Source organism: Mirounga leonina, unplaced genomic scaffold (genome assembly GCF_011800145.1).
Source record: "Mirounga leonina isolate KUSES-001 unplaced genomic scaffold, KU_Mleo_1.0 Mir_94, whole genome shotgun sequence".
In the NCBI taxonomy this organism is placed as follows: Eukaryota; Metazoa; Chordata; class Mammalia; order Carnivora; family Phocidae; genus Mirounga; species Mirounga leonina.
Window position 1 is genome coordinate 58,465,137 of NW_023270855.1, and position 26,110 is coordinate 58,491,246.

At 61.1% G+C, this 26,110-nt stretch overlaps 3 protein-coding genes across 7 annotated transcripts in view; 1 reads left to right on the top strand and 2 right to left on the bottom strand.

Moving 5' to 3' along the window:
* The window catches only part of ARID3A (AT-rich interaction domain 3A), a 33,196-nt gene extending 26,392 nt beyond the window's left edge, over positions 1-6,804 (bottom strand). Inside the window, exons 1-4 of one of the 4 annotated variants that reach the window (XM_034996969.1) lie at positions 6,604-6,804; positions 3,773-3,876; positions 2,510-3,158; positions 1,349-1,679 (exon numbers count right to left, since the gene is read on the bottom strand). In XM_034996969.1, coding sequence (XP_034852860.1) covers positions 1,349-1,679; positions 2,510-2,916 — 738 coding nt within the window. In that variant the 5' untranslated portion in view covers positions 2,917-3,158; positions 3,773-3,876; positions 6,604-6,804. Of the gene's footprint in view, positions 1-1,348; positions 1,680-2,509; positions 3,159-3,772; positions 3,877-6,353; positions 6,440-6,495; positions 6,546-6,603 lie in introns of those variants that run through there. The other 3 variants (XM_034996967.1, XM_034996966.1, XM_034996965.1) reach the window with 3 other exon arrangements.
* A 6,624-nt stretch (positions 6,805-13,428) lies between these two features.
* KISS1R (KISS1 receptor) lies at positions 13,429-16,830 on the bottom strand. The gene is made up of 5 exons (XM_034996940.1): positions 16,617-16,830; positions 15,778-15,902; positions 15,147-15,282; positions 14,624-14,856; positions 13,429-14,180 (listed from the first exon to the last, which is right to left on the bottom strand). The coding sequence occupies exons 1-5, from the start codon at positions 16,828-16,830 to the stop codon at positions 13,737-13,739; spliced, it is 1,152 nt and encodes a 383-aa protein (XP_034852831.1). The 3' UTR covers positions 13,429-13,736.
* Positions 16,831-19,871: 3,041 nt separating this feature from the next.
* The window catches only part of R3HDM4 (R3H domain containing 4), a 9,395-nt gene continuing 3,156 nt past the window's right edge, over positions 19,872-26,110 (top strand). For both annotated transcript variants that reach the window (XM_034996958.1, XM_034996960.1), the window contains exons 1-4: positions 19,872-19,994; positions 24,768-24,922; positions 25,308-25,432; positions 25,887-26,010. In XM_034996958.1, coding sequence (XP_034852849.1) covers positions 19,912-19,994; positions 24,768-24,922; positions 25,308-25,432; positions 25,887-26,010 — 487 coding nt within the window. In that variant the 5' untranslated portion in view covers positions 19,872-19,911. The remainder of the gene's footprint in view (positions 19,995-24,767; positions 24,923-25,307; positions 25,433-25,886; positions 26,011-26,110) is intronic.

Genomic DNA, 26,110 nt, shown 5'->3' on the forward strand with positions numbered 1-26,110 from the left:
TCAGAGCGAGGCGCTGGAGACCCCCGCTCAGCGCAGTGGCTTGGGTCTCTCATCTGCAAAGTGGCAGGGGCAGGGACCCAGCCCTGAAGGGAGAGACACTGAGGCAGGGAGCAGGGTGGGGCCGTCCCCCCCACACCCGCGCTCAGCCTGGGGTCCACACGCAGGGGCGGAGCCTCCAGCAGGAGGGAGTGGGGGGGGCGCCGGCCACGCCCAGACAGGCCCTGTCTGCGGGCTGTCAGCCAGCCCTCAGCACTGCCCCACCCAAGCCACACACCTGGGCAGCTCCCTCCGTCCAGCCAGCTCCCCTGCTGCCTCCAGGCACCGTCCCCCGACCATGGGAGCCCCTGTCTGGCCCCCGCGGCGTGTGTCCGGCCCGGTTCCCTACTTTATCTGTCTTCAGCCTGACTCAAAGCTCTGAGGGTGGCCGGAGCCACGCGCTCTGCTCCCCAAGTGAGGTTCAGAGCAGAGGCCGGTGGCCCTCGGTGCCATCCCTCCGGAGGTCCCACACGCCAGCCGGGCCTCGAGAGTCCTCCAGGAGGGGCCCAGAGCCAGTTCTGGGAGGCCTGCATCCAGAGGGGGCCGCCCCGAGGCCATGCACAGCCAGCTCCTGGCTCTCACACCCGGGCCTGTCCACAGCCCGTGGAGACCTAGGAGGCTCAGGCTACTGGGCCACTGGGCTGGGGAGGCCAGGTCCCCGCCGGCCACTCCTGGAGGTCGGGGCAGGGCCCAGCTGGCCACGGACTGGAATGTGAGCCCGGCCGGACGCCATCTGGTTTCCATCTGCCCAGCCCAGCTCGGCCCAACTTCAAAGGGTCCCCCGCCCGGCCACTTCCTCTGCCCTGGCCGCCCGCAGGGAAGGCACCAGGACGGCCCTGCTTCCTCCCCGCCCCTCTGCAGCCCCAGGGAGCTTCTCGGCAATCCACACCAACGTGGCCACCCCCTGCTCAACCAACTGCCGTGGCCTCTATGAGCAGACTCCACGCCAACTGACCAGGCCTCGGGCCGGCATCCCCAGGCCCCCAGCTCTCTGCCCACACGTCCACCCATGGCCCACGCCAAGCCTGGTCCAGCCGCATGGCCTCTGCCTGGGCAGCCCCCTCAGCCCAGAGTCCCATTCCTGGCTGTCTCTCTAAGGGTCCTTCTGGTGCAGACACTATGCAGCCCCTGAGCGTCTCCCTCCAGGCTCGGGTCCCCCCACCTGTCCACACATGGTGCACCCCACAGCCGGCCCGTCCCACCCACAGGCTGCCCACAGGGCTCCCTGGGTGCCTGGCTGGCGTGGGCCGGCTGTCAGGACCCAGCAGCGCGTACCCCAGCCCCGCGGCCCCCATCACGACGCACACCACACCTGCTTGAACTGCTCCTCGTAGGTCCAGTCCCCGTGGTCGGGCGGCTGCAGCTGAGGCACCACATGGGCAGCCCCCCCGCTGTGGGCCAGGCTGGCCCCCTGGCGCTCCGGGCCACCAAGCGCCCGCGGCCCGCTGTCGCCGCGGAAGGCCTGGGACAGCGGGGCCCTGCGGGGGACGAGGGCTGCGGGGCCCAGACCGGAAGAGCCCGGGGGCCCCAGCCCCTCCTCGTCCTCGTAATCCTCCTCCTCCTCCTCGTCCTCGTCCTCCTCGTCCTCTTCTTCCTCCAGGTCTTCCTCCAGATCCTCCTCCTCCTCCTCCCATTTTGGCTTCCTGGGGCAGGCAGAGGGCACACAGGTCAGGGAGATGGCGCCAGCTCGCTCCAGCCCCGGGGCAGGGTCTGCTCCTCACCAGAGCTCGATTTCCCTCTCTCAACACGGGGAGAGCGGCCCCCACCTGCTCCAGGTGCCGTGAGGGGCGTGGGTCATACTCTACACGGTTTTGCTTCCCATCAGCTCAGAGCCCTGCCCAGAGCCCCGTACGCCTGCTAACCCCCTCCCACCCTCAGCTGCACAGGCTTCCTTGGTGGGCCGTGGAAATGCCTAGCCAGTTCCTGCCCCAGGGCCTTTGCTCTGGCTGTTCCTTCTGCCAGGCATGCTGTTCCCAGCCCCGGACACCCCCCAACACACACCTCTCCTTTATCTCCTTGTCACAACCCACAGTCACCCTGCTTCTCTGCTTGTTGAACATCTTCCCAGAATGATCCCACTGGGGTCTTGCCCACACTCGGCTGGAGGCCTGCACTGGATCTGTGTGCAACACGTCCACGGTGGACGTCCACGAGCCAGCCAACACCCACTCTGCGTGGGTTCCCCCGGGACTGCTGAATCAGCTGCAGCCTCACCGGGCACTGGGCTCCTGGCCACATGTGGCTGGTCCATTTAAATCGAGAGGGAATAAAGCTACAAACCCAGATTCCCCACCACCTGTGAGGGGTAGCTCCTAGGCTGCACACATTTCCACCATCCTCCAGGAAGTTCTAAAGGACAGAACCGATCTCGGTGGTCAGCAACAGGACAGGGTCTTGTCCTAGAGCGGCCTGGGATGCACCAAACGCTCAATGGACGCTTGTGCAGTACGTAGCCCACGGACCCCCAACTCACAGGTCGCCCTCGGAGCCCACGTCCTCCAAGTGCCCGTCGCCTTCAGCGTGTCCCGGTGCCTCCCTGCCTCGGCCAGGTGGGGCAGGCGAGCCTGGCGCCCCTTCCTGGGCCGTGTCCTCATCCTCCAAGCTGGGGGGCCCATCCTCCGAGCCGCTGGGGCTGGGCGCGGGTCCGAGGCCTGCAGCCGCTGCCCGCATGGCGGCCAGCGCGGCCATCTGGGCCCGCTGCATCCGGGCCTTTTCTGGCTCTCTGTCCTCCTCCGGGGCGGCCCTGGCACGGGCCGGGGGGCCAGCAGGGAGCTCGGCCGGCGGGGGCGGCAGGGGCGGCGGGGGCTGCCGGGCCTCCAGCTCCTGGCGTGCCCGCTGCTGCCGCTGCAGAAGGGTCTCCATCACGGCCTGCAGCTTCATGGCCCTGCGGGCCGGGCCGCCCCGGGCACCAGAGGTGGGCAGCAGGGGCGGCCCCTGCGGGGAGGGGGCCTGGCCGCACTGCAGTGTGGGGGCCTCAGGGGAGCCGGGACAGTGCAGGGTGGCGGGGGTGGGGGCGGGGGCCGCCGGGTTCAGGCTGAGGGCATGTCAGCGCTGCCTCCTTCTCAAGCCAGGCACCAGGTAACAGCGGCTGGTGTCTGGCTCATTCACGGGTTTGCAGAAACCTGGGGGCAGCAAGACAGATCATCAGACCACTCCTGGGCCCCGCGGCCCCATCTTCCCCACTGAGGTCAGACCCCAGAGGCCTCTGGGAAAATCCCTCCCATCCATTCCCATCAGGGTGCAAACCGGGAGGCCTCCCTGGAGGTGGGAGATGGTGCTCTCCCCATCCGCCCCCCTCTGTCTGCCCTCCAGCAGGCTGGAAAGCAGGGTCAGCCCGCACTGAGCTCGCAAGGGTCTCGAGGCGACCCCCACCCTCAGGGCCACAGAGAAACATGCAGTTACTGACCACACCTCCCGGGGAAGACCTCGGATTATTGCCTCACAAACAGAGCAGGGGATCTGGGCATTCCTGGCCTCTGATTGGCTATAGCCAGTTACCAGACACCAGAGTCCAGATGGGTTCCAGGTTCTGGTTCCGAGTTCCAGGCGCTGCTCGCACCCCCTGCTGCAGATGGCTCCAGGCACCGCCCCCCCAGGCTAACCAAGACAATGGCTGACCCAGAGTGAGCGCTTCTTGTATACGGGGCCTCCCTCGTGCTCCCACCTCATCCCTGAGCCTCAGCCTCTCTGGGCCTCAGTTTCCCCATCTGCAAGATGGTGTCCTGACGGCACCCACCTCTCTGTGCTCAAGCAGGTACACAGCAGGTTGTCCACGTCAGGGAAGGAGGCGCTGGGCGATCCCCACGTTAGGCATAAGAAAAACTGAGGCCCGCAGACGCGCTGTTGGAGGACACAGAGCAGGTTCCAGGCGAGGCTGGGATCGGAACCAGGGTCTGGGTGACATCACAACCTCCTCACCACCCCACATGACCTCTGCAGGGGAGTCCTCCCGCTCCTTGGGACCCCAAGTGGGGCTAACACATCCCAGAATGTGAGGAGCTGTGCCCCAGCCTGGGGTCTCCTCAGACCACCACAACCCTAACTGCCAGCGTCTCAGGCAGGGGCATCCGGAACCTGGCATAGCTGGGCCCCACCAGGACAGAAGGACGCAAGTCCCACCCCAGCCCCCCACCCCAGCCCCGGCCACACCCCCACCCGCCCAGGCCGCCTGTAAAACCAACCGGGCAGAACCCAACAGGTCCAGCGGTGACAGCCCAGATAGTACCTCACGGTGGGAGGGGGGGGCGGCGCGGGGCGGGAGGTGGGGGGCAGGAGGCTGCCCCTGACCCAGCACATGAACCCCTAAGCCACTCCTGGGGCAGACAGGGACCCCCAATACACGAGGGGCCAGAGAGAAGAGGTTCCTGGTAGCTAGCTAGCTGATGCTCACTCACCAGGCTGGCCACCCTCCCAACTCCTATGGTGACCCCCTAAGTGGAAACTGACCCCACTCAGGGGAATCTTGTGGTATAGACCCCCCCCACACACCTCCCCAGTCAGGGAGGCTCAGTGGGCCTCCACCTTCTCCCCAGACCCCCTGCAGCTTTCTTCTGGATGGGTGAAAGGGCAGTGTGGGGGGGCAGGTGGGTGGCCCCATGTGGGAAATGGGGGTGGGACATGTCCCCAAAGGATCTCAGTATCCAGCAGGGGCAGAGGTCTCAGGGCACAAAGACCCTCTCAGAGGCCACAGTGCGGGAGAGTGACCAATACAGTCTGTCCTTAGAGGCAGCAAAGTAGCACCCAGCCCCCCACTCTCCGTCCCCTCCCAGGACTGGTGGTCACCCCCCCACCAGCCCTAAGAAGTGCTGAGGGGACATTTCACGCCCAGTGTCTAGTCTAGTCCACTGCCCCTCCCCCACATTTGACAACTTCAAGACAAGCCCCCCCTCCCCACGGAAACGCTCCAGGCAACGCCCCCCCTCCTCTTTGGGGGGCAGAAGGAAGAGGCCAGAGGAAGCCACTCCCCCCCCAGCCTCCCACCCCCAGGCCTGCTGGGTTTAATGACCCTTCCGGGTCGCCCAGTGGGGGAGGGGAGCACGGCAGGCCTCCACGTTGGGGCTGGTGGAGGGGGCAGGTGGGAACCCCAGAGCTCCCCTGGGCCGTGCCTGGGGCCCCCATGGCCGCCATTAACCCTAAGCTGGCGACGCCCACCCCCTCCAGACCCCTCCCCCAAGAGCCCTTTGTCCTCGGCCCCTACCCCCACTTTATGACAACCCCACGGGAGAGGCATTCCCAGGCAGGGACCAGGCAGGGGTGGGGGGTGCTGGGTGGTCGTTGGGACCTGACTAGGGGCCCAGAGGGATCCGGGGCCACACCCTCCCCCCAATGCCTCCCGGAGAGAGAGGTCACCCGCTCGGGCCGGGGCCTTGCAAAACACGGTTATTTAAAGAGTTGTGCAAGGCTGGGGCCCGCGGGTGGCGAAAGGGGCCCCTCACTCCACGAAGGGAAGAGGGGGTGGGGTGGGGCAGAAAGCTGGGGAGGGGGCTAGGAGAGTCGGGAGGGGGGCGGCCCGGAGGAAGTGAGAAAAGAAAAACCAAAGAAAGAGAAGAAATAAGACGACAAAAACCCCAGTCCGGATTTCAAAGGCTTCTTGGAAAGCGACCGATTTGCATGGGGTGGGGGGGGGCAACCCCTCCGGCCCGGGCGACTAAAAACGGAAGATTATTGACAAATCCGCCGCCTGGGGTCGGACGCCGAACGTTGGAGTTGACAAACGCGCGCTCCCCGCGCTTCCTGCGCCCGCTTTTGTCTGGGGGGCACTGACCGAGGGAGGGGGGCTTTTCCCGGGGATCCCAGCCAGAGCGCTGGCCGCCCCGCCGAACCCACGCCCGGGCGCGGGGATGGTGGGGGTGCCCCTCCAGGGGCCCTTTTCGGCTCCGGAGCCGGCACTTTATAAGTAAGCAGTCGGAGCTGGAGAGGGTCGCCAGGGAACTGCCCTCCCCACCCGGCGCTCCCGCTCCCCTCGGGACTCCGGAATAAAGCACCCGATTCCGGGGAGAAAAAATGAGATAAGAGCCCGGAGTGCAGCCCCCAGCGCGCTCATAGAGACCATTTCCTTCCGCTGGGGGGTGAGGGGCAGCGCTCACTCGCGACCCCCGATCGCCCTCGCCCAATGTGGTGGGGGGGTGAGGTCTCCGAGGGGGGGTCGCAGAGAAGCCCACCCCAAGTCCGACCCGCTAGAGTCGCCTTCTCGGTCCTGAACCCCCACTCACGTCCCTGCCCAACTTTGGAGACCCCTTCGTTGGCTTCCCGGGCGCACTGCGCCCACCCAGGACCGGAACCCGCGACTTAAAAGGCCAGCCTCCCCCCCGCCTCACCGCGCAGGGCCCGCTCGAGGGGCGCATGCCCTGCGCCTGGCGTCCAGCCCTGCCCCGGCCGCGCCTGGCCTCCGGCCCGGGCCGCGAGCTGCGCGCTGCTGGCTCCCGGCCGCCGCCGGGTTTGTGCCGCGCGCCGACTCACCGAGCCGCCAGCGGAGTCCGCGTCTACACCCCCATCCGACCCGATTGGTAAGAGTCTCCCCGCGCGCGGCCTCCCCCGCCCCTCCCCTCCCCCCGCCGGCGCGCTCACCGCCCCGCAGACAAATCACCGGGTGACAAATCGCTCTCAGATGCAAATACCTCGCCGGTGATTCAGCGCTGCGGCCCGGGACGCGGGGAGGGGTCTCGCGAGGCCCCCTCCCCCTTCCCGGACGCCCCCTCGCCCCCCGCACTCGGTCCGAAGACGCACCACCAGCCTAGGGGTGTTGGGGAGGGGGAGAGAGTGGCCAGAAATTTTCAGGTCACGGCCCCTTTAAATGATAATAAATAATAAAAAGGGAAGGGGAACAGCGACGCGGGAGGCCCCGCCCCCTGCCTAGGGACGGTGGGCAAAGTGCGCGCCGAGGCCCCGAGCGCACAGGGCGCTGAGGGCGCGGGCCGGACTGGGAGCGTCGGAGGGGGACGGGAGGGGGCTGGACCTCCTCCTGGGAGGACTGGAGGGACCCGAGCCGGGTTGCGGACCCCTTCACCATCTTACCCGGCACCTAGAATGGGCCTGCCCTACCGAGCTCGGAGTTTCACCCCTGTCCCATAGACTAGCGACCTGGCTCTAGTGACTTCGCCCCCCCCCCCCCCCCCAGAGCCTCCGTTGCCACATCTGTAAAATGGGGATTAAACACCCGGTGATGACTTGAGCTACAAGAACGAGAAATGAGAGCAGGCCTGGGTCTCAGGGAGGGGACCAGGGCCCTGCGATGGGGGCGCTGCAGGGTGGGAAGGGGTCTTGGAGAGGGAACGGCTGCGGGGGGGTGGGGGTGGCGGAGTGCATGCCGGTCCTCTGGAAGACTCCTAATGACACCGAGCGACCCCTACCCCTGCAGGACTGTCACCCTCTAGGAGGAGAGATAAGATTATCCCTTCGGCAATAATAACTTAATAATTTTCCTGTTCTGAGCCTGCCCTTGCCCTGTGCCCTGTTCATGGTGTTCACCTCTTTAAGTAGGGCGCCTCTTAACGTCCCCGTTTCAAAGAGGGAAACAGAGGCACAGAGTGGCGTGCAGGGAGAGTGGGGATGGGGGTGTGGGCTCTGCAGGTCTGAGGCCCAGAGGCGATCCTTGGGGGCTAATTGCAGGGACCCAGGCCCCAACCCAGATAAGAGCCAAATGGGAGGAGGGAGCATTCGGCATGGAGGGGGGCACTTCTCAAGGGTCCCATCAGGTGGAGCTTGGGTCCCTGGTCCTCAGTGCTGGTTTCCTGTGCAGCCCCCTCCCTGTGCCCTAAGGCACACAGACACCTTTTCAGGACACCAAGCCTCCCGGCAAATTGCAGGCTTCCGGCTCTGGGGGGTGGGGGGTGGAGATTCCCAAGCCAAGGCGGGTTGGGGGGAAGCTACCCCCACCCCAGGGCTGGAGTCCTGCCCACCAGCCCCAGGGCCTCCTGGAGCCTAATGGTAGCAGGTGGCAGAGGCCTCCACCTTTAGGCTGTTAAACACCCAGCCCCAGCTGCCTGCCTACCCCCCTCCAGTGGGAGGGGCAGAGACATCTGCACAAGGAGGGGGAAGTTTGGAGAGACCCAGGTGAATTGGGTCCCCCATAATGGTCCAGGCCCCAGGCGCCACTTCTCCAAAGTGCAGGAAAGCCTCTTTCCTACCAAAGAGCCAAACAGATCTGAATGCACCCGCCTGCCCCACCCCAGGTTGGATGCGTGGGCCGCTCTGTGCCTCAGTTTCCCCCCTGTAAAATGAGTCCATGTTAATTCGTTCCCTGTAAAGTTGTTTTGAGGATTATATTTACTTCTGCTCGAAAGAAGGGGGGCATGGTGGGGGTACGTGGAAGGGCAGGTGGGGGGCTGCCCCTCCCCCATCTCCCAGGGGAAAGCTGTTGTCCATACTCCCCCAGAGGTGCCCAGCCCCAGAGGGTGAGGGGCTGCAGGATTCCCAGCTGCCTCCAGTGAGGGGGATCCTATTTTTAGCCCCAGGAGGGAGCTGGGAATTGATACACAGGCTTGCTGGCTCCAGGGGGAGTGGGCAGCAGGCCCAGGTTCCAGCACAGTCCTGGCTATGTGATTTCCAGTTGGTGCAGACCCCTCTCTGGTCTCTGTCTCTGAAGCTGGGAAATGGGTACAGAGACACAAGTCCTGTAAGGTTTCTTGGCCGCACCATGTTGCAGGGCCCGTGTGGGTTTTGGACACCCTTCCAGAAAAAACAGCCGGCTCCCACTCAGGGGTGGGGGTGGGGGCACCCTCTTAAAAATTCACCCGAATCCTGCACTGCCCACCTTCCCATGTTGTTCCTCCTCAAACATATTCCCACATCTGGGCCTTTGCACTGGTGGCTCTCCTGGCTGGAGTCCCCTTTCCAGGTCACCCGGTGGCCTGTGCCCTCTCCTGATGTAAACTGGAGTCTCAGCTGCTCTGGGGGTCTCTCCCTGACCTCTCGGGGTCAGGTGTGCCCCCCACCATGTCACCCTGTTTCATCTTCATCTAGGTGCTTCTGTTTTGAGACGTCTTTATCCCATTGAACCTACTCGACCTTGCTTGACGCTGGATCTCCAGCCCTGAGGCTGTGCGTGGCACATAGTAGGTGCTCAATAAATGCTGGTTGGTTGAATGAATTCACGTGTTCCCTCTCTCACCCCATGGGATTTTTGGTGTCTGTCTACACAGAGGTGGAGGGCAAATGGACCAATTCACCATCTTGATTTCCAAAAACAAGCCTGGAGGGGGTGCTGGGCCCTCTGTCACGGACCCCTGGCCTCTAGCTTGACTTGTCCCTGTGAGCCAGGGTCCATGAAAATGCAATTTTAGGGGCGCCTGGGTGGCTCAGTTGGTTAAGCGACTGCCTTCAGCTCAGGTCATGATCCTGGAGTCCCGGGATCGAGTCCCGCATCGGACTCCCTGCTCGGCAAGAAGTCTGCTTTGCCCTCTGACCCTATCCCCTCTCATGTGCTCTCTCTCATTCTCTCTCTCTCAAATAAATAAATAAAATCTTAAAAAAAAAAATTAAAAAAAAAAAGAAAATGCAATTCTAACAACTTTTAAAATAAGAAGGAAGAAGCAAATATACTAGCAAGGGATATGTTATAATACATCCAGCCTATGTTAGGTTAATTTTTTTTTTTTTCCTAAAGATTTTTGTTTATTTATTAGAGACAGAGCGGGGAGGGGGGAGGGGGGAGGGGGAGGAGGGGAGGAAGGGCAGAGGGGGAGGGAGAAGCAGGCTTCCCGCCGAGCAGGGAGCCCGATGTGGGGCTCGATGCGGGGCTCGATCCCAGGACCCCGGGATCATGACCGGAGCCGAAGGCAGACGCTTAACGACTGAGCCACCCAGGCGCCCCAGTATTAGTTCTTATATCAACATAGTTGTAAAATAATCACATTTAGTACTTTTTTATGGACAAGACCCACGAGACAAAAGTGTCTAGGACCCGGGAAATTCATAATGCGGCTCTACTTGACCCATTTTGCAGCGGGGAAACGTTTGGCCAGGGGTCCAGGTTGGGGTACACAGGAGCGACACACCGCCAGGCGCTGGGGACTCTCCTTGGTGGGGCTGAACAAGGAACCTCCGTGGGGTGCGCGCACCACCTGCCGGGCACCTGCGGGGCTGCAGCGAGGGGCGGGGCCAGCACCGGTGCGCGGGCTCGCACAGGAGACCGCCAGGTGGCGCCGCATCACCTGAAAACAGGATTCCCTGGCCAGACGGGGAAACGGAGGCCCGCGGAGTTCATTTCCTCCTCTGTAGCTTCTTTTGAAGGCTCTACGGTAGAATTGCTAGATAAACACGGGATTCGCAGTTAAATTTTAAGTGTGTCACAACTATTGCACAGGACCTTATACTAAAAAGCTTTTCAGGGCGCCTGGGTGGCTCAGTCGTTAAGGGTCTCCCTTCGGCTCAGGTCATGTTCCCGGGGTCCTGGGATCGAGCCCCGCGTCGGGCTCCCTGCTCGGCGGGAGGCCTGCTTCTCCCTCTCCCTCCCCCCCCCCGGCTTGTGCGAATGCTCACTCTTTCTCTCTCTCTCAAAAATAAATAAGAGCTTAAAAAGCTTTTCATTGCTTATCTGAAATTGAAATTAGCCCCTTCCCCTACCCGCCCAGACCCCCCAAGGTTTATCCCTATCCGGTGGCCCTGGGGCATATCCCACTCCTTCTCAGATTGAGTGTGCTGCCTGGCGCCCAGTCTGATGACTAAGAACAGTCACAGTAATGGAATAATACACTGGGAAAATCTCCTCCTACCTTGGACCATGTCCCTCCTTGCTTACAAGCCCCCCCGGCTCCCATCACCACCAGGAAAGACCCAACTCATCCCTGCAGCTGGCAATCTTCCCACTTCACCCTCCTCTGGCCACACAGGCCTTCTGGCTGTTCCTCAAACCCACTAGACATTTCCTGCCTCAGGGCCTTTGCACTGTCTGTACCCTCCATCCCTTCTGCTCTTCCACCATCTCCAAGCTGCATTCACATTTCCCAGACTCCCCTGTGCCAGGAAGCCTTCCTGGACTCTCCCCCACCAAGGTCAGGCTCCCAGTCACTCACGCAGGGCTCACAGGTGTCTTTCCTAACCCTCATTACTGCAGTCACTTTGCATCTCCCCAGATAGTTTGCCCCTCCTGTCCACGACCAGACAGGGGCTCTGTAGAGGTTGCTCCTTGTCACCGCTGGGGCCCGGCCCCCAGCGCAGAGCCTGGCACACAGGAGGGGGCTCTGAAAACAAGATCCAGCTGAACAGGCTCCAAACGACTCCTCTTCCTGGACCTCCCTTTCAACCTTTTAACTGTGTGTGTTTTTCTGAGCTCATGGTAAATCCTAATACAAACTTGAGTGAGATTTTGCAAAATTGTACTACAGTATCACCAGAATGTCGACATCGATCCAATCCGCCCACCTTATCTGGATTTCCCCATTTTTATGGGATACAAGGGCTCCATCACGAGGGTCCCTCATGTTGCCCACCCTCCTTCCTCACCACCCCTACACCCTTACCCTGGCAGCCACTCATCTCTTCTCCATTCCCATAATGTCCTCATCACAAGGGTGCTGTTAGGTGGACTCACACATCACGTAACCTTGGGGGGGGGGTCTTTTTGTCCCACATGATTCTGGGAGATCCAACCCAGGGGCTGTGTGTCTTCACGGGGTGTCCACGACTGCGTACTGCTGAGTGGTGTTCCGTGGGGCGGATGGATCTGTTTGCCCAACCACTCAGTAGTTTTAGGACACGTGAGCTCTTTCCAGCATCGGCTGCCACAGGTAAAGCTGCTGGGAGCATATGTGAACAGGTTTCGTGTAATGGGACTTTTCATTTCTCTAAGATGAAGGCCCCAGAGCCCCCTCTTTACCTTCTTTTTTAAAAATTCATTTTCCCGGTGGCGCCTGGGTGGCTCAGTCATTAAGCGTCTGCCTTCGGCTCAGGTCATGATCCCAAGGTCCTGGGATCGAGCCCCGCATCGGGCTCCCTGCTCAGGGGGGAGTCTGCTTCTCCCTCTCCCACTCCCTATGCTTGTGTTCCCTCTCACGCCGTCTCTCTCTTTCTCTCTGTCAAATAAATAAATAAAATCCTTAAAAAAAATTCATTTTCCCAAAAAATAAAATAAAACAAAGAATAAAAATTCATTTTTTCCGGCAGAAAATGTGCCACTCCCTCTGCACACATCTCTTCTTTTAGCCCCCACTTGGTCATTTATCCCACAAATATTTACTCAGCCCTACTGTGTGCAGGGCCCTGGGACACAGTGGGGACTGAGTCAGACAGGCAGCCAGCAGGTGCAACAGGAGGACGTTAGTGTTGTGATGGGGGAGGCGTGGGGCACATGGATGAGAGGGTCCCAGGAGTGCTTCCCAGAGGAGGCGGCAGCTGAGCTGAGACCCGATGGGTGAGGACAGCTGGCACAGCAGAGGGACCTGCGTGTGCAAAGGCCCAGAGGGCAGAGGGATGGCACCAGTTCAAGCAGCTGCCGAGAGACCATGAGTTGGGAGGGTGGGGGTGGGGGCGGGCGGGGTGGCAGGGCCTGTGGGCAAAGGGGGAGAATTTCACCCTCTTGTCCTGCCCAGTCTGGAGGCTAGTGTTGGAAGCAAGAACGAGCAAGCTTCAGGGGCACCCGGCTGGCTCAGTCAGTGTGAGTGTGTGACTCTTGATCTCAGGGTCATGAGTTTGAGCCCCACGATGGCCATGGAGCCCACTTAAAAAGAACCAGTAAGCTTCAGGCGGATGTCAAAATGGCCCTATGTTTTGGCTTCTTGGTCTCACAGTAACATCTCTGCCAAGCTGGATTGTTTGGAAGCCCGTGATGTCCCCAGGTAATCTGGGAGGGCTGGGGCCCTCCCAGAGACGGGCGGTTGCCCCACGGGGTGAGTAAGCCTCTGCCTGCAGGGCTGTTGGGGGAAGGCTGAACCAATCCCACCCACCCACCCACACACAGACACACCCGAGCGGCCTCTGGGTGGGACTCAGACTGCTCCCAGGATTCAGGGTGGAAAAAGCGATGTGGTGGGACTTCTGAGCCCAGGCCTCCAAGCCCCTGAAGTGGCGCCTCTTAGAAGCCCTGCCAAGGGATGAGTCTGACTGTCCCCAGCCCACCAGGCTGGGAAGAAGCCCGAGCGGCCGCACCGAGGCATGAGATCAAAGCCTTCTCGGGCCTCCTGGTCCAGCTGAGCCCGGTCATCCCCCAGAATGGCGAGTGGCAGTCTGCGGCTGCTGGGCCACCTTCTGCTTTGGGGTGGTTTGTTGTGGAGCCTCAGGCCTGCTCCTCACGCGGGCAGCTCCGTGCTCCCGGGAGGACCTGTTTACTCAGTGACGCCCACCATTTCGCCAGCAGGACTCTGAACACTTGCCAGGCAGTAGCGCTAAGACCCTTTTTCTGCCGTTTTAAAGCGCACACAGTGTTCACATTTTAATATTTCTGGAAAATGGGATGAAGCTTACAGTGTTACTGTTGCAAGGCAGTGTGTGAAAACCGTCTGTTGATGCTTTGGGGGAAAGCTCCAGAAAGTGCCAGTATCCAAGTGTCTTCAATTTCAGAAATACAGAAATAACTCATTACAATATCAATAGCAGCAAATTTGTACGGAACCGTCAGGAGGACAAGACGTTTTCACTGTGATTATGTTGCACAGAAATACACTAATTATAACCATATAGTAACAGCTGCTGTTCAAGCAGCCCCTGTCCCAGAGGAGCCCAGCTCTATCCCCCAGAGTTGGCCCAGAGAGGGGCAGCGCGTTCCCTCAGGACACACAGCCGGTGGGCTCCCTCGGGACACACGCCCGGCTCCCTGGCGTCTGGGTCCTGGCGGTCGCCGGGTGGGCGGCCAGGCGGTGCAACTCCGTGTGGGGGGCGGTGGGGTCTGAGGGTCCAGACCCCCGGTGCTGCGGGGGCCGCCACGGAGCGCAGGGGCAGACCCGGAGGAAGGCCTGACGGAAGTGGGAGCCCAGGAATGCGTAGAGCAGCGGATTCAGCGCCGAGTTGCTGTAGGACATGCAGTGTGCCCAGATCTTGAGTGCATAAGCGGCGTAGCTGCGGGGGTGCCAGGCGCCCGCTGGGCCCACCGCCTGCAGCACCAGGAACAGCTGGATGGGGCCCCAGCAGGCTGCGAAGAGCAGGACCACGGCGGCCACCAGCCTGGAGACCCTGGCCCGCACGGCGCCAGCTCGCTCTGCCCCCAGCTGCCCCTGGGGGATGGAGGAAAGGCTATAGGCTGGCGGGGCAACCCGTAGGAGCTCCCCTCCATTTTATTTATTTGTTCTGTTTTTTTTTTTTTTAAGATTTTATTTATTTATTTGAGAGAGAGAATGAGATAGAGAGAGAGCATGAGAGGGGGGAGGGTCAGAGGGAGAAGCAGACTCCCCGCCGAGCAGGGAGCCCGACGCGGGACTCGATCCCGGGACTCCAGGATCATGACCTGAGCCGAAGGCAGTCGCTCAACCGACTGAGCCACCCAGGCGCCCTGTTTTGTTTTGTTTTTAAGCCCAACGTGGGGCTTGAACTCACGACCCCGAGGTCAAGAGCTAGCCAGGCACCCCCAGAGCTCCCCCTCTTGACCCCTGCGCCTTCTCCCACCTTGCCACCCCCTCAGAGTCCTCCAGACCGGCCTCCCGCCCGCCCAGCAGCTCACCTGCAGGGCGCTGTCGGCGGCCGCGGAGCGCACGGCCGTGCGGCCCAGGTGGCGCAGCATGGCCCCGTAGCAGGCGCAGGTGGCGGCCAGCGGCAGCAGGTAGAGCGCCAGCAGGTTGTAGAGAGCGAAGGCGCGCTCGAGGGCGCGGCTGGGGAAGACCTCACTGCAGTAGGTGCGGGGCCCCGGCGACAGGCGGTGCAGAGCGAGCACTGGCGCCGACACGGCCGCAGAGCCTGGACCACAGGGCAGCTTGAAGACCTTGCCGAGGGACGAGGGACGCCAGGAGGCCAGGACCCTGGTACCCCCGGGTGCCTCCTCGGGCAGCGTCACCGAGCGCCTCCCAGGCGCGGGGAGCCCTCAGGGTGAGCGCCTTGGGTGGCTCTTCCCGGGGAGCGATATCGAGCCCACTTCCCAGATGCACGCACGACCGAGGCCCGGACGGGGGCAGTCGGGGGTGGGGGGGGTGTGTCCAGGGCGCAAAGACTTGTCCTCCCATCCCGTGCGGCCCTCGCGCTGCACTCACCCACCCAGATGCCGAGGCTGACGGCCAGAGCCAGGCGGGGCGTGCGGCGGCGCAGGGCGCGCAGTGGGAACACGGTCACGTACCAGCGGTCCACGCTCATGGCGGTCAGAGTGGCGCACGTGGCCTGAACCGAGACCTGCGAGGGCCGAGAGCTGGGCGTTTCTCCCGGTGTTCGGCCCGGGGCCTGCCCTGTCTGCGCCCACCCTGCGGCTCCCCCCAGATGTCCAAACACGCAGGCACAAACGGGACGTGTCCTGGGAGGGTCTCCAGGGGCCACGGGTTGAAGGGGCAGGAGAGTGGGACACCAGAGAGGATGCCAGGATAGTGGAGGTTTGAGGGGGCCATTTGCGGTCCGCTGAGACCCGGGACTGAGACAGGGAGAGGCAGAGCCATCCTAGGATCGCGGGACGGGCGGGGCAAGAAGCCGCAGGGCTCAGATCGCCCTCTCTATGCCCACCTCCGTATCCCGCATCCCTATCCTTATCTCTCGCAACTGCGGGGTCCTCCCACCCGGCCCGGTCCAGGCTCCACCTCTTCCTTGGCCCCGCCCCACCCGCGGTCCAGCCCGCCCACACCCAGACTCCGCCCCTTGGCCCTCCCCTCCCCCCCCACCCCCCCCCAGCCCGCGCACCTGCTGCATGTAGTTGACGAACTTGCACATGAAGTCGCCCAGCACCCAGGCGGGCAGCGGGTAGAGCAAGGCCGTGAAGGGCACGCAGCACAACAGGAAGGTCACGTCCGTGGCCGCCAAGTTGGCTGCAGGCGGGGAACGCACGGGGGCTTCAACCGCCCAACGCCCCTGGCCCAGCCCCCTGGTCTTTGCATTTCTCCGAGTAACCAGCAGGACCGCTGGTGGGAAGGCCCCCGACACCTTGGGCAGAGAATTTGGGGCACCCCCCGTCTCCCACTTTTACATCGCAAACTTCCCCCCAGCACGGGCTTCGTTAGCCATTCAAGCGTCAGTCCGCGCTGCTCACCCCCGTCTGGGCTGGAAGAGCCTGAGCAGGCCCCTGCCTCGCTGAGCTTCCGTCTCCCCGTCTGCAAACTGGAGTCGCGTGCTAGCCCGCCCGGCACATCGAACAGAGAAAACTGAGCACCCCCCTGTGCGAGGTAGGCCGGCCCATCACACAAATGTGTGAACCGAGTCATGGGGCAAAGGTCGCAGACTGGGGTCCCGCAGCCCCTCCCCGTACTTCTGTTCATTGCACACGGTGTTATAAGAGCCCGTTTTAATCGGACACCGTCCTCAAGTGGCAGGGCCGAGCTCTCCGTGGGCCCTTGTCCAAGCTCCCTTCGAGCTAGCCCGCATGGAACCCTCGCCCGCAGAGCTCTGGAGCTCTAGCCCAAGACAGCAGGGACAGTGGGGACAGGACCTGTGTGGAGGAGCCACGACGCGCCGCTGCGGGGCGCCCCGGCCCCTCTCCTCTCGCGGGGACCCCCGGAGCGGCAGGCAGGCACCGTGCAGCTCACCTATGTAAAAGTTGGTCACCGTCCGCATCTGCTTGTGGCGGCAGATGACGAAAATGACAAGAGAGTTCCCTGCCAGGCCGAGCAGCATCAGCGCGGCGAAGAACAGCGGCACGAGCCAGGCGTCCACGGGCCGCGGCTCGGGGTCCGGGCCGTCCGAGGCGTTGGCCAGCGCCCCCCAGGACGCGTTGGGCGCCGACGTGGCCACGGCGCTCATGGCTTCTCCGCCCTCTTCCTCCTGGCCGCCCGCCGGACTGCGCCCCGGGATCGCCGCGGGGACCCTCCTCCTGGCCGCCCGCGGGGAAGGGTCTCGGCTGGAGGCCACCGGGTCTGGAGGGCGACTCCGCTGGGCTGGGCAGCTTCTCTGCTCCCGACGCAGCCCCTCGAATTTATACCCTGCTGCCCACCCTGTCCCCGCCTTCCGGCCTCTCCTGCAGCCGCTGGTCACTCCCTCTCCTTCCTGCGCGCCTCCCATTCACACGCACAGCAAACTTCTCCCCCTTTCCTCTCCTCGCACAGTCCGGCGAGCGAGCGCACAGGCTGGAGGAGGGGTTTGGGGGGCCAGGGAAGAGGGGTAAGCTGCGTGGAGACTTCTGTGGGCCCCAGAAGGACGATCCTAACAGGAGGTAGAGACTCAGAGAGAGGATGGGCAAACAGCCCCGACCAAAACACAGACGCAAGAGTAGGCACCTTGTTAGTGGCCATGCCTTTGACCTGTCAAGTGGCTGGGGCTCCAGATGCAAGGTGGGGCATTGGAGAGCCATGGACGGCTCAGAGCAGGGCAGGGCTGCCCAGGATCTAGCGGTTAGAAGACGCCTGGTCTTAACCTCACTAGGACTCCCTTGCTGTAAATGGAAGAGTCCGCCCCCCACCTAACTGGCAGCGGGTAGCAGATACTCCCACTGGGAACACGGGCACCTGTGCCCCTGGTGGTAGGAGCCAGGTGGAGGGCAGTTTGCAAGGACACTGTTGGCCCCCCACCCAGAAATGGACCCCAGATACTACCCACGAGGCATGCCTCAGTGTGCCAGGATGTTCCTGCTATCACGGAGTACCACGCAGAGACAAAAAGATGCCACTGTTGACGACAACACGACTAAGAGGTGGGGGAGGGGAGAAACCGGGAAACGCCTGGCATTGAGGCAGGCCAGTCGTCTCCAGTGGGAGCGCAGAGCCTTGGAGAGGGGGCGTTCCCCGTTCACCCTCTTTCCACCTTCAAAATGGTCTAGAAAATCAGAAAGGGAATGAGAGGGGCGCCTGGGTGGCTCAGTCGTCAAGCGTCTGCCTTCAGCTCAGGTCATGGTCCCAGGGCCCTGGGATCGAGCCCCGCATCGGGCTCCCTGCTCGGCGGGAAGCCTGCTTCTCCCCCTCCCACTCCCCCTGCTTCTCCCTCTCCCACTCCCCCTGCTTGTGTTCCCTCTCTCGCTGTGTCTCTCTCTGTCAAATAAATAAATAAAATCTTAAAAAAAAAAAGAAAGAAAGAAAGAAAGGGAATGAGGAACAGCTTAGGATGAGGAGACCCAAGGTTGCTAGGATGGAGGGTCTCTTTGGGGGGATGTTGTTGAGTCTAAGGGCCTGGGAGAGGACCTTTGAGGTGGGGACCGTGGGCAGCAGTGGCCACGGCAGCTCCTGGGCAGTCCGGGAGTCCAGGAGGGTGTTAGGAAGGTACCACACAGGTTTCCTGGGAAGGAGACTCCAGAATCAGGGTGAGGCCCACACTGCATCCTCTAGAATTAGCACATTTATGGAGCAGTTAGTCATCACGGGCCAGACCAGGGAACCAAAGGCTCCCGGCCCCCAGGGCCCCCTGCCCATCACTCTGCCCAGAGGTGCCCTCTCCTGGGATTTGTATCACCACTGAGTCCTTTTGCCTCTTTTCACATTTATCTATGTGATGTCACACAGCATGTGCTTTTTGGGGTCTTTTAGCAGCTCCTCCTCCTTATCATAACTCCTTCCTTACCTGTTGCTCTTTATTTGTTAAAGCAATCGGGTCATTTGACCTGCACAATTTCTTTTTCTTTTTTTTTAAAGATTTTATTTATTTATTTGAGAGAGAGAATGAGATAGAGAGAGAGAGCATGAGAGGGGGAAGGGTCAGAGGGAGAAGCAGGCTCCCCGCTGAGCAGGGAGCCCGATGCGGGACTCGATCCAGGGACTCCAGGATCATGACCTGAGCTGAAGGCAGTGGCTTAACCAACTGAGCCACCCAGGCGCCCCTGACCTGCACAATTTCTAACAGGCTGCATGTGGTGGGTTGTATCCCCGTGGTGTCACTTGACATGGTCCTGGATCCCCACTCTTCCTCATGGACCTGGATCCCCACTCTTGTTGTAGACGGAAGGGTGGATTCTAGATTCCACAGTAGGTTTAATTCTCTTCTCTAAACCCTCTCATAGCTCCCATTGCCTCTGAACAAAAACCAGGCCTCCAGGCTCACGGATCCACCCTCTGCCGTCTACCTCCATCCCCCTTGTGCTCACTCATCACACTGCTCTGGTCACTCTGGATGCCACAGGGCCTTTGCACTGGCTGTTCTCTCTATCTGACACGCCCTTCCCACTTTGCAGCTTACCAGTCCCTCTCTCAGAGAACTCCTCTTCCCTACCCACCCAGTGGGGAAGGGGTCTCTCTTGGTCCCTGCTGCATCCCCAGAGCTCATCACTGGGCCCTGCCCACAGGGGGCGTTTGTGAAATGAACAAATCCTTAAAGGTGGAAGGGGGTGGGATGTTGTCCTACTTTTAGAGATGAGTAAACTGAGGCACCCAGCCCATGCTCCCCAGGCTGCACTGGAACAGAGGGCTGGGAGGGGCTGGTGGAAGGAAAAGCCAACTTGGTGTTGGGGGCTGGGTGGTCTGGGGCTTGGGTCATTTCATCTGTCCCCCGCTCCTGAAACGGATGTCCCCCTCTTTCCTGGTTACCCAGGCCTCAGTTTCCCCGGCCATCTACTGGAGGCTGGGTGCCCCGCCCCCCCGCAGCCCGGCTTCAGGCGCAAGGATCACGCTACCTCCGCCCTCAGTTTCTCCGTCTGTTCCTCCGGGCTGGGTGCCCCCCATCCCACACCCGCAGCCTGGGGGCTTGGCCGCGGTCCCCGTTCTCCGCCTCGGTTGTCCCGTTTGTCCCCTGGGCTGGGGGATCGCCGCCCGCAGCCCGGGATCTGGCTGGCTGCGTGGCCTCGGCCCCCGCCCGGTGCGTCCGGCCTCCAGGCTCCGCCCCGGCCCGCCTCTGGGCGCCCGTCACTTCCTGCTCGGCCCCGAGAAGGCCCTGCCGGGCGGCGGCGACAACACAGACCGAGCCATGGTTGCGCTGGAGAACCCGGAGGGCGGCTCGGAGGAGGCGGCGGCGGCGGTGGGAAGCGCCCCAGGCGGGCGGCGGACGCTGTGAGCGCGGCGGGGCGGGCGGGCCATGCCTCCTGGGACTCCAGCACCCCCTCCCCTCCACTCTCCCCTCCTGTCTGGCTGCAGCCCCAGGCCGCCCCGCCCCTTTTCCTTGAGGAGACCCCAGACCGCGGTGGGTGTGGGGGTAGGGGGCTTCGTTGCCCCCCGGGGAAATCCCATCCCCGACACGCCCGAGTATTTGGGCAGAGGGGGCAGACCCCGTTTATGCGCTTACATGCCTGCGGGGCCCAGAGGTGCCCCCCAACCCCGTGCCCGGGTATTGACTCGCCCTGGGGGGTCTCATGCGCCTTGTCACTGGCTCGGGTGAGGTGGTGCCGCTGCGCGCGGTGTCCCTGGAAACCGCTTGGGTGTTGCTCTGGGTATTTACCCACAAGCGGCTCTTCTTGTCCCCAAGCTGGGTAGGTACCCCACAGCCAGTCCTGCGCTTCCCTGGGGGGATTATCAGCCCCCGACCTCCTGAGTAGACAGGGCTCTTTATTCCTGAGTACTTTACAGATTAAATGTGTGGGGTGCTTAAAATCCTGGGTCAGCAGGAGCCGAAGAGGGTGGAGCCACTGGGTCCAGACCCCAGAGGGTCTGGGGCAGATTCCTGTTTAATCAGGGTGTTCCCGCAGAAACCCATGCCATCCACCCTGTGGTCCTGGTTTGTTGGGGGCAAGGAGACCACTGCCTCCTCTGTGTGCTGGCCCAGCCGCCTGGGCAGTATATCCCTCAGTTTCCCCATCTGTAAAATGAGATATAATAGTGGCCTCTTCTCAGAATGGCTGGGATGGGGTGGGGGGAGGTCAACGACCATGTACTCAGCAGAAGGAAGCATCCGTTTTTTTCTTTTCTTTTTTTTTTTTTTAAGATTTTATTTATTTGACAGAGAATGAGCAGGGGGGGAGTGGCAGAGGGAGAAGCAGACTCCCCTCTGAGCAGGGGGCGTGTGGGGCTCAATCCCAGGACCCCGAGATTATGACCCAAGCCAAAGTCAAAGGCTTAACCAACTGAGCAACCCAGAAGCCCCAGGGAGCATCCATTCTTTAACTATTGTCTGAAACATCTTATTATTTTATTTGTTTCATTATTACACTTATTATTACCTCCTTGTTATTTCCCCCTGGGCCTTTACCCAGAAGCCATGTGGGTCTCTACAGATGTGGTTATTTACCTTCTTCTACAGGACCTTACCCATGCAAAGTGGGTATTAACCTGCCAGTGGGTCCCCACTGATGTACCCCAGTGTTCCTTCACCCCTGTGTGTCCCCGGGGGTGTGGTCACTGCTGGGGGCCCCAGCTGGCCCCACCCCAGCCTGAGTCACCTCTCTGCTCTGAGCCTTCCCCTCCTTGGTTTCCTGCTTTGGGAAATAGGTTCCTCTCTTGCCTGTTTCTGGGGGAGGGGGCTGGTGCCAGAGAAAGTAGAGTTTAGCCAAAGAGAACAGGTGTCCAAAGGCCTCATTTCAAAACCTGCAGGGAACAGAATTCGGGGAGACACAGGGGCCTATTCTCCCCAAACTCAAACCTGATTTAGCAGGTGTTTCTACCTTGGGCCTGTCCACCTTCATTGGGCACAAACAACTTTCACAATGCAGACACTTCCTGAGTCCTGTCAGGTCCAGGAAGCCAAAGGTGCCCTGTCTGGGTCCTCAGTTTCCCCATCTGTAAAGTGGTCTCTTTGGGTGGCCTGGGAAGTAGCTGAACTGGCCCTTGGGCAGGTGCTGGGGACACTCCTCTTTGTAAGTGTCTGATGTGGGAGGTGAGGAGTAAATGGTAAACAGATACATGGACCAGCTGATTGGGCTAGTCAGGAGCAGGGTGGTTTCTCCCAGGAGGTGACATCTGAACAGAGACCAGAATGTGCTGGGAAAGTGTACTTGAGGCAGAAGGCTCAACATGTGCAAAGGCCCTGAGGTAGACTGTTCCTGGTCTGGAGCAGAGGACCCTCAACCTTCATTACAAATCTGATTTGCTGGGTATTTGTGGGCTGCTGCTTCTGTCCTGCCCGCTTCTGCTGTCCTCTCTTTTCTTCTTCTTCTTTTTTTTTTTAAAGATTTTTTATTTATTTATTTGAGACAGAGAGAACGAGAGAGAGAGAGCACATGAGAGGGGGGAGGGTCAGAGGGAGAAGCAGGCTCCTTGCTGAGCAGGGAGCCCCATGCGGGACTCGATCCCGGGACTCCAGGATCATGACCTGAGCCGAAGGCAGTCGCCCAACCAACTGAGCCACCCAGGCGCCCTGTCCTCTCTTTCTTGAGTGGGGGTCCAGGCCCAGCAGTTCACCCTGGAGGCCACATGTTTCTTGCCTTCTGCTGGAATTTGGTTGAAGTCAGCAAGCTTGAGTTGGTGGTGGGACTCAATTCGCGGTGCTCAGCTCAGTGCATGAGGCCCACGAGGTGGTGGTGAACCCTCCGAAAGCCTGTGGGGCCAGGCACAGACCCCTGTGTTCCCGCTACAGGACAGGGCAGGGCTGGGCTTGCCCTGAGTGTTCTGGGGAGCCACGCATGGTGGTGGCGCAGGGGAGGGCCCAGCTGGGACTTCACTAGGTAGGGGGGTGGAACTCTGTGCGCTCAGAGAAGCAGGAGGTTGAATGGTTCGAGGGGAGTGTTCCCGTTCAGGCCAGGTTCAAATCCTGGCTCTGCCACCCTCGCGAGGTGACGGGGGAGCCCCACGTCCCGAGGGCTCAGCCCTGCTCTGACATCTCCTGATAAGTCCCCCCGGATGCGGACTTGTTATCGGCCCCAGCAGGCTGCTATTCTGGACTCGGTCCAGCTGCCAGGGTAGAGACACAAGCACTGGAGCCCTGGGGAGGCCGTGGGTGAGCTGGGGCTCATGGTGGGGGGGCTCGAGCCTCAGGGAGGCAGGCAGCCCTCAGGTTGGAGCCAGCCTCACAGTCACTGGCTCTGTGCTGACTTGATTTGCCTCGTCCTGTCTTTGCTGCCTTCTTTGCAATGGTGGGATCTCGGTTTCGTGACTCTGCCTCAGTTGCAATTCTGTATAATGGGCATCAACTTGATATCACTGGCCTCCTGGCATGATCGTGATGGTGAAAATGAACATTCAGTCCAGGGATGATGCTGTGATCAACAGTGTGACATAGGGGGTGAGCTCCCCATAACAGGAGGAAACCAAGCAGGTGGTGCCTGAGTCAGTGGGGGAGGGTGCCTGTCCTGGCCCTCTTGGCTCTGAGTGTCCCCTTTCAGACCCACAGGCACCTTTTTATCTTCACTTTGCAGAGAGTGAGCTGAGGCTCTAGGTAACACAGCGAAGCATCCTAGCTGGGATTTGAACTCAGGGCCGAGATTCCAGGGTCCACCCAGTGCCTCTTCCTGTTGAGGGGTGCTTGTTCATGTGTGAGTTTATTCATGAGGCAACGGCATGGATTTTGGTGGAAACTGTTAACTACTGAGCCTTGGGCTGCTCACCTGCCCCACCGTGACGGTCAGGCAGTGCGGAGTCTCATCAGCCTGTTTGCTTTTTGACCAAGATGTAATGGCCAGCCTATAATCGTACCAATACTTAATGCTGGGGACGCTTTACATATGTACAGACCCTGAGGAGCACTGGCTTCCTTCCTAACCCCTACAAGGGTACTTGTCTCCACCGTCCTAGAGTTTCATGGTTTGGAGGGGAGAGGCCACACTTCTGTTTGTAGTTTTTGTCCTGGGAACTTGGGGTACTAGGAGAGTTTGGAGGGGTATTTTGGACTCTCGGTTCCACTCAGTTGTGGAATCGTGGGATTATTTTGAGAACCGATCCCACGTCCCCGGCATGGCTGTGAATGTCTGCGTGGGGATTACCGTGTCGTGGGTGAGGTGGGCAGTTTTCAATGAAGTAGAATGTACTGTGATCAGAAAAACAAAGCAGTGAGGTTTATACAGGGGGTTGGGGGCTCTTGGGAGGTTTGAACAGAGCCAAAGGAGATGAGTGAGTGAGCCATTGAGAGTCTGGGGGAGCATGCACCGGGCAGGGGCACTGGCTGTGCAGAAGCCCCCAGGTGGGACTGTGCCCGGCATGCTGGCGGGGCGGCAAGGAGGCCACGTGCTCTCAGCCTGTGGTCTGGGGGTCATCGGGGGCTGACCAGGAAGGTGGGAACTCCTTGCCAGGACATTTCCATCTAGCGCCCCCTCCTACTCCCTGTGCCTGCAGGTGGCCCTCGAGTCCCCAGTGGGAGTCCCGGCCAAGCTGCTAATCCATCTCCACCATTAATGCCATTTGCCTGGAGGAGGACAGATTAGTTCCGAGGGGGCCACTCCAGCCCCACCTCTGGGCACATTTCAGGGGGCCTCCGGGGACTTGAGGCAGATGGGCTCAGGCATCACCGTGAGCTTCTGGAGGCTGTTTCCTGGTTTATCTGCTGCTGGCATGGGAGATGCTCCATTAAATCAAGTCTCCTGAGAAACTCCCAGAGGAGGGTGGTGGTCAAATCCTGGAGACTCTGGGTCCCGCCAGCTTGCAGTTACGATCTGGAAGCTTGGGGGAGAGGGGAGAAGCTTTTCTTGGCCACCCACCCACAATGTGAATTTGGGCAAGTGTCTTCTCCTCTCCGGGCCTCAGTTTCCTAATCTGTCTTCACAGTTGTACAGGCCTCCTGGGTGATGTGACCATGAAACAAAATGAAATTTGAAGGGTCTAGGGCTCCACAGAGCTCCCCATTGCTGAGGGAAACCAAGCAGGTGATGGCTATGGTACAGCGGCTGTTGTGGGGTTCTGCCTGGGGGTCCTGGCCTGTGTTGGCCCTGAGGCGTGCCTCCCCACCCCAACCCCGGCCCACAGGCCCCTTCCGGGCTGCCTGCCCGCTCTAGCTGGCTCCCAGGTGAAGAGGCTGTCAGCGTCCAAGCGGAAACAACACTTCATCAACCAGGCTGTGCGGAACTCAGACCTCGTGCCCAAGGCCAAGGGGCGGAAGAGCCTCCAGCGCCTAGAGAACAGTGAGCAGGGCTTGGGGGCACCTCCTGGGGGTTCCTAGGGCTCACATGAGAATGGTGTGTATGTTGGTATTATCTGTTGCTTTTGCCATGAGTCTGACCCTGAGCTGGGCAATGCTGGGGCTGGGCCTGAAGGAGCTCTGGGCATTGGAGCTTGGGTTTTCAAAGATGTCTAGGAGTTCAACAAGCCAGGGAGGAGTAGGAGTTCTGGAGGAGGAGGCTAGATGGTTTCTGTGCCTTCTGGGAAAGACAGTTGGAGCTTGGAGGTGGGGAGACTGGTGTGAGCCAGAGGGTAAAGGCCCTAAATGCAGAGGCCGGGGGTTTCTATGGAGACTGGGGGGCCCCAAGTGCCACCCCCCCAGCCCAGAGACCATCTGTTTCCATCTAGCCCAGTACCTCCTAACCCTGCTGGAGACAGACGGGGGCACAGCTGGTCTGGACGATGGGGACCTGGCCCCCCCGGCAGCACCCGGGATCTTCGCAGAGGCCTGCAGCAATGAGACCTACATGGAGGTGGGGCTCCCGTGCCCTCCTCCTCCCTCTGCTCTGGCCGCACTGGCCCCTCTCTTGTTCTCGCCACACCTGGCCTGTGCTGGTCCCTCCCTCAGGAGTGCCCGTCTGCACCCATCCCCCGCTGGTCCCTTGATGAACACCCTCTCTGCTTCCCTCGGGGTCCCCAGACCAAGCCAGAGCTCCCACCACACCCCCAGAACTTCCCAGCACTCCTGATTCATCTGCCCATCATTGGGAATGATTGAGTCCAATGGGGGCGTATTTGGCCCACGTCACTCCCCTGCCCCAGGCAGGTCTGCAGGTACCCCATAAACTCCTGGCCAAGCCCAGTGGGCAGATGTGTCTACGAGGAGTATGTCCCACACTCTGGCCCTCTGTGCCCATTGGCTAAATGGAGAACCTGGGGCTGGAGGCACGCAGTCATTAGCCTGGGTCCTGCCTGCCTCTCTTCTAGGTCTGGAATGACTTCATGAACCGCTCTGGGGAGGAACAGGAAAGGGTTCTCCGCTACCTGGAGGATGAGGGCAAGAGCAAGACGCGGAGGAGGGGGCCTGGTCGCGGGGAGGACCGACGGAGAGGTGTGGGCCTAGATGGGAGGCTGGGAGGATCTGAGGAACGGAGGGGGGCCTGGCTGATCATGGTTTGGGCGGGCCGGGGACGGGTGGGGAGGAGCCTGTG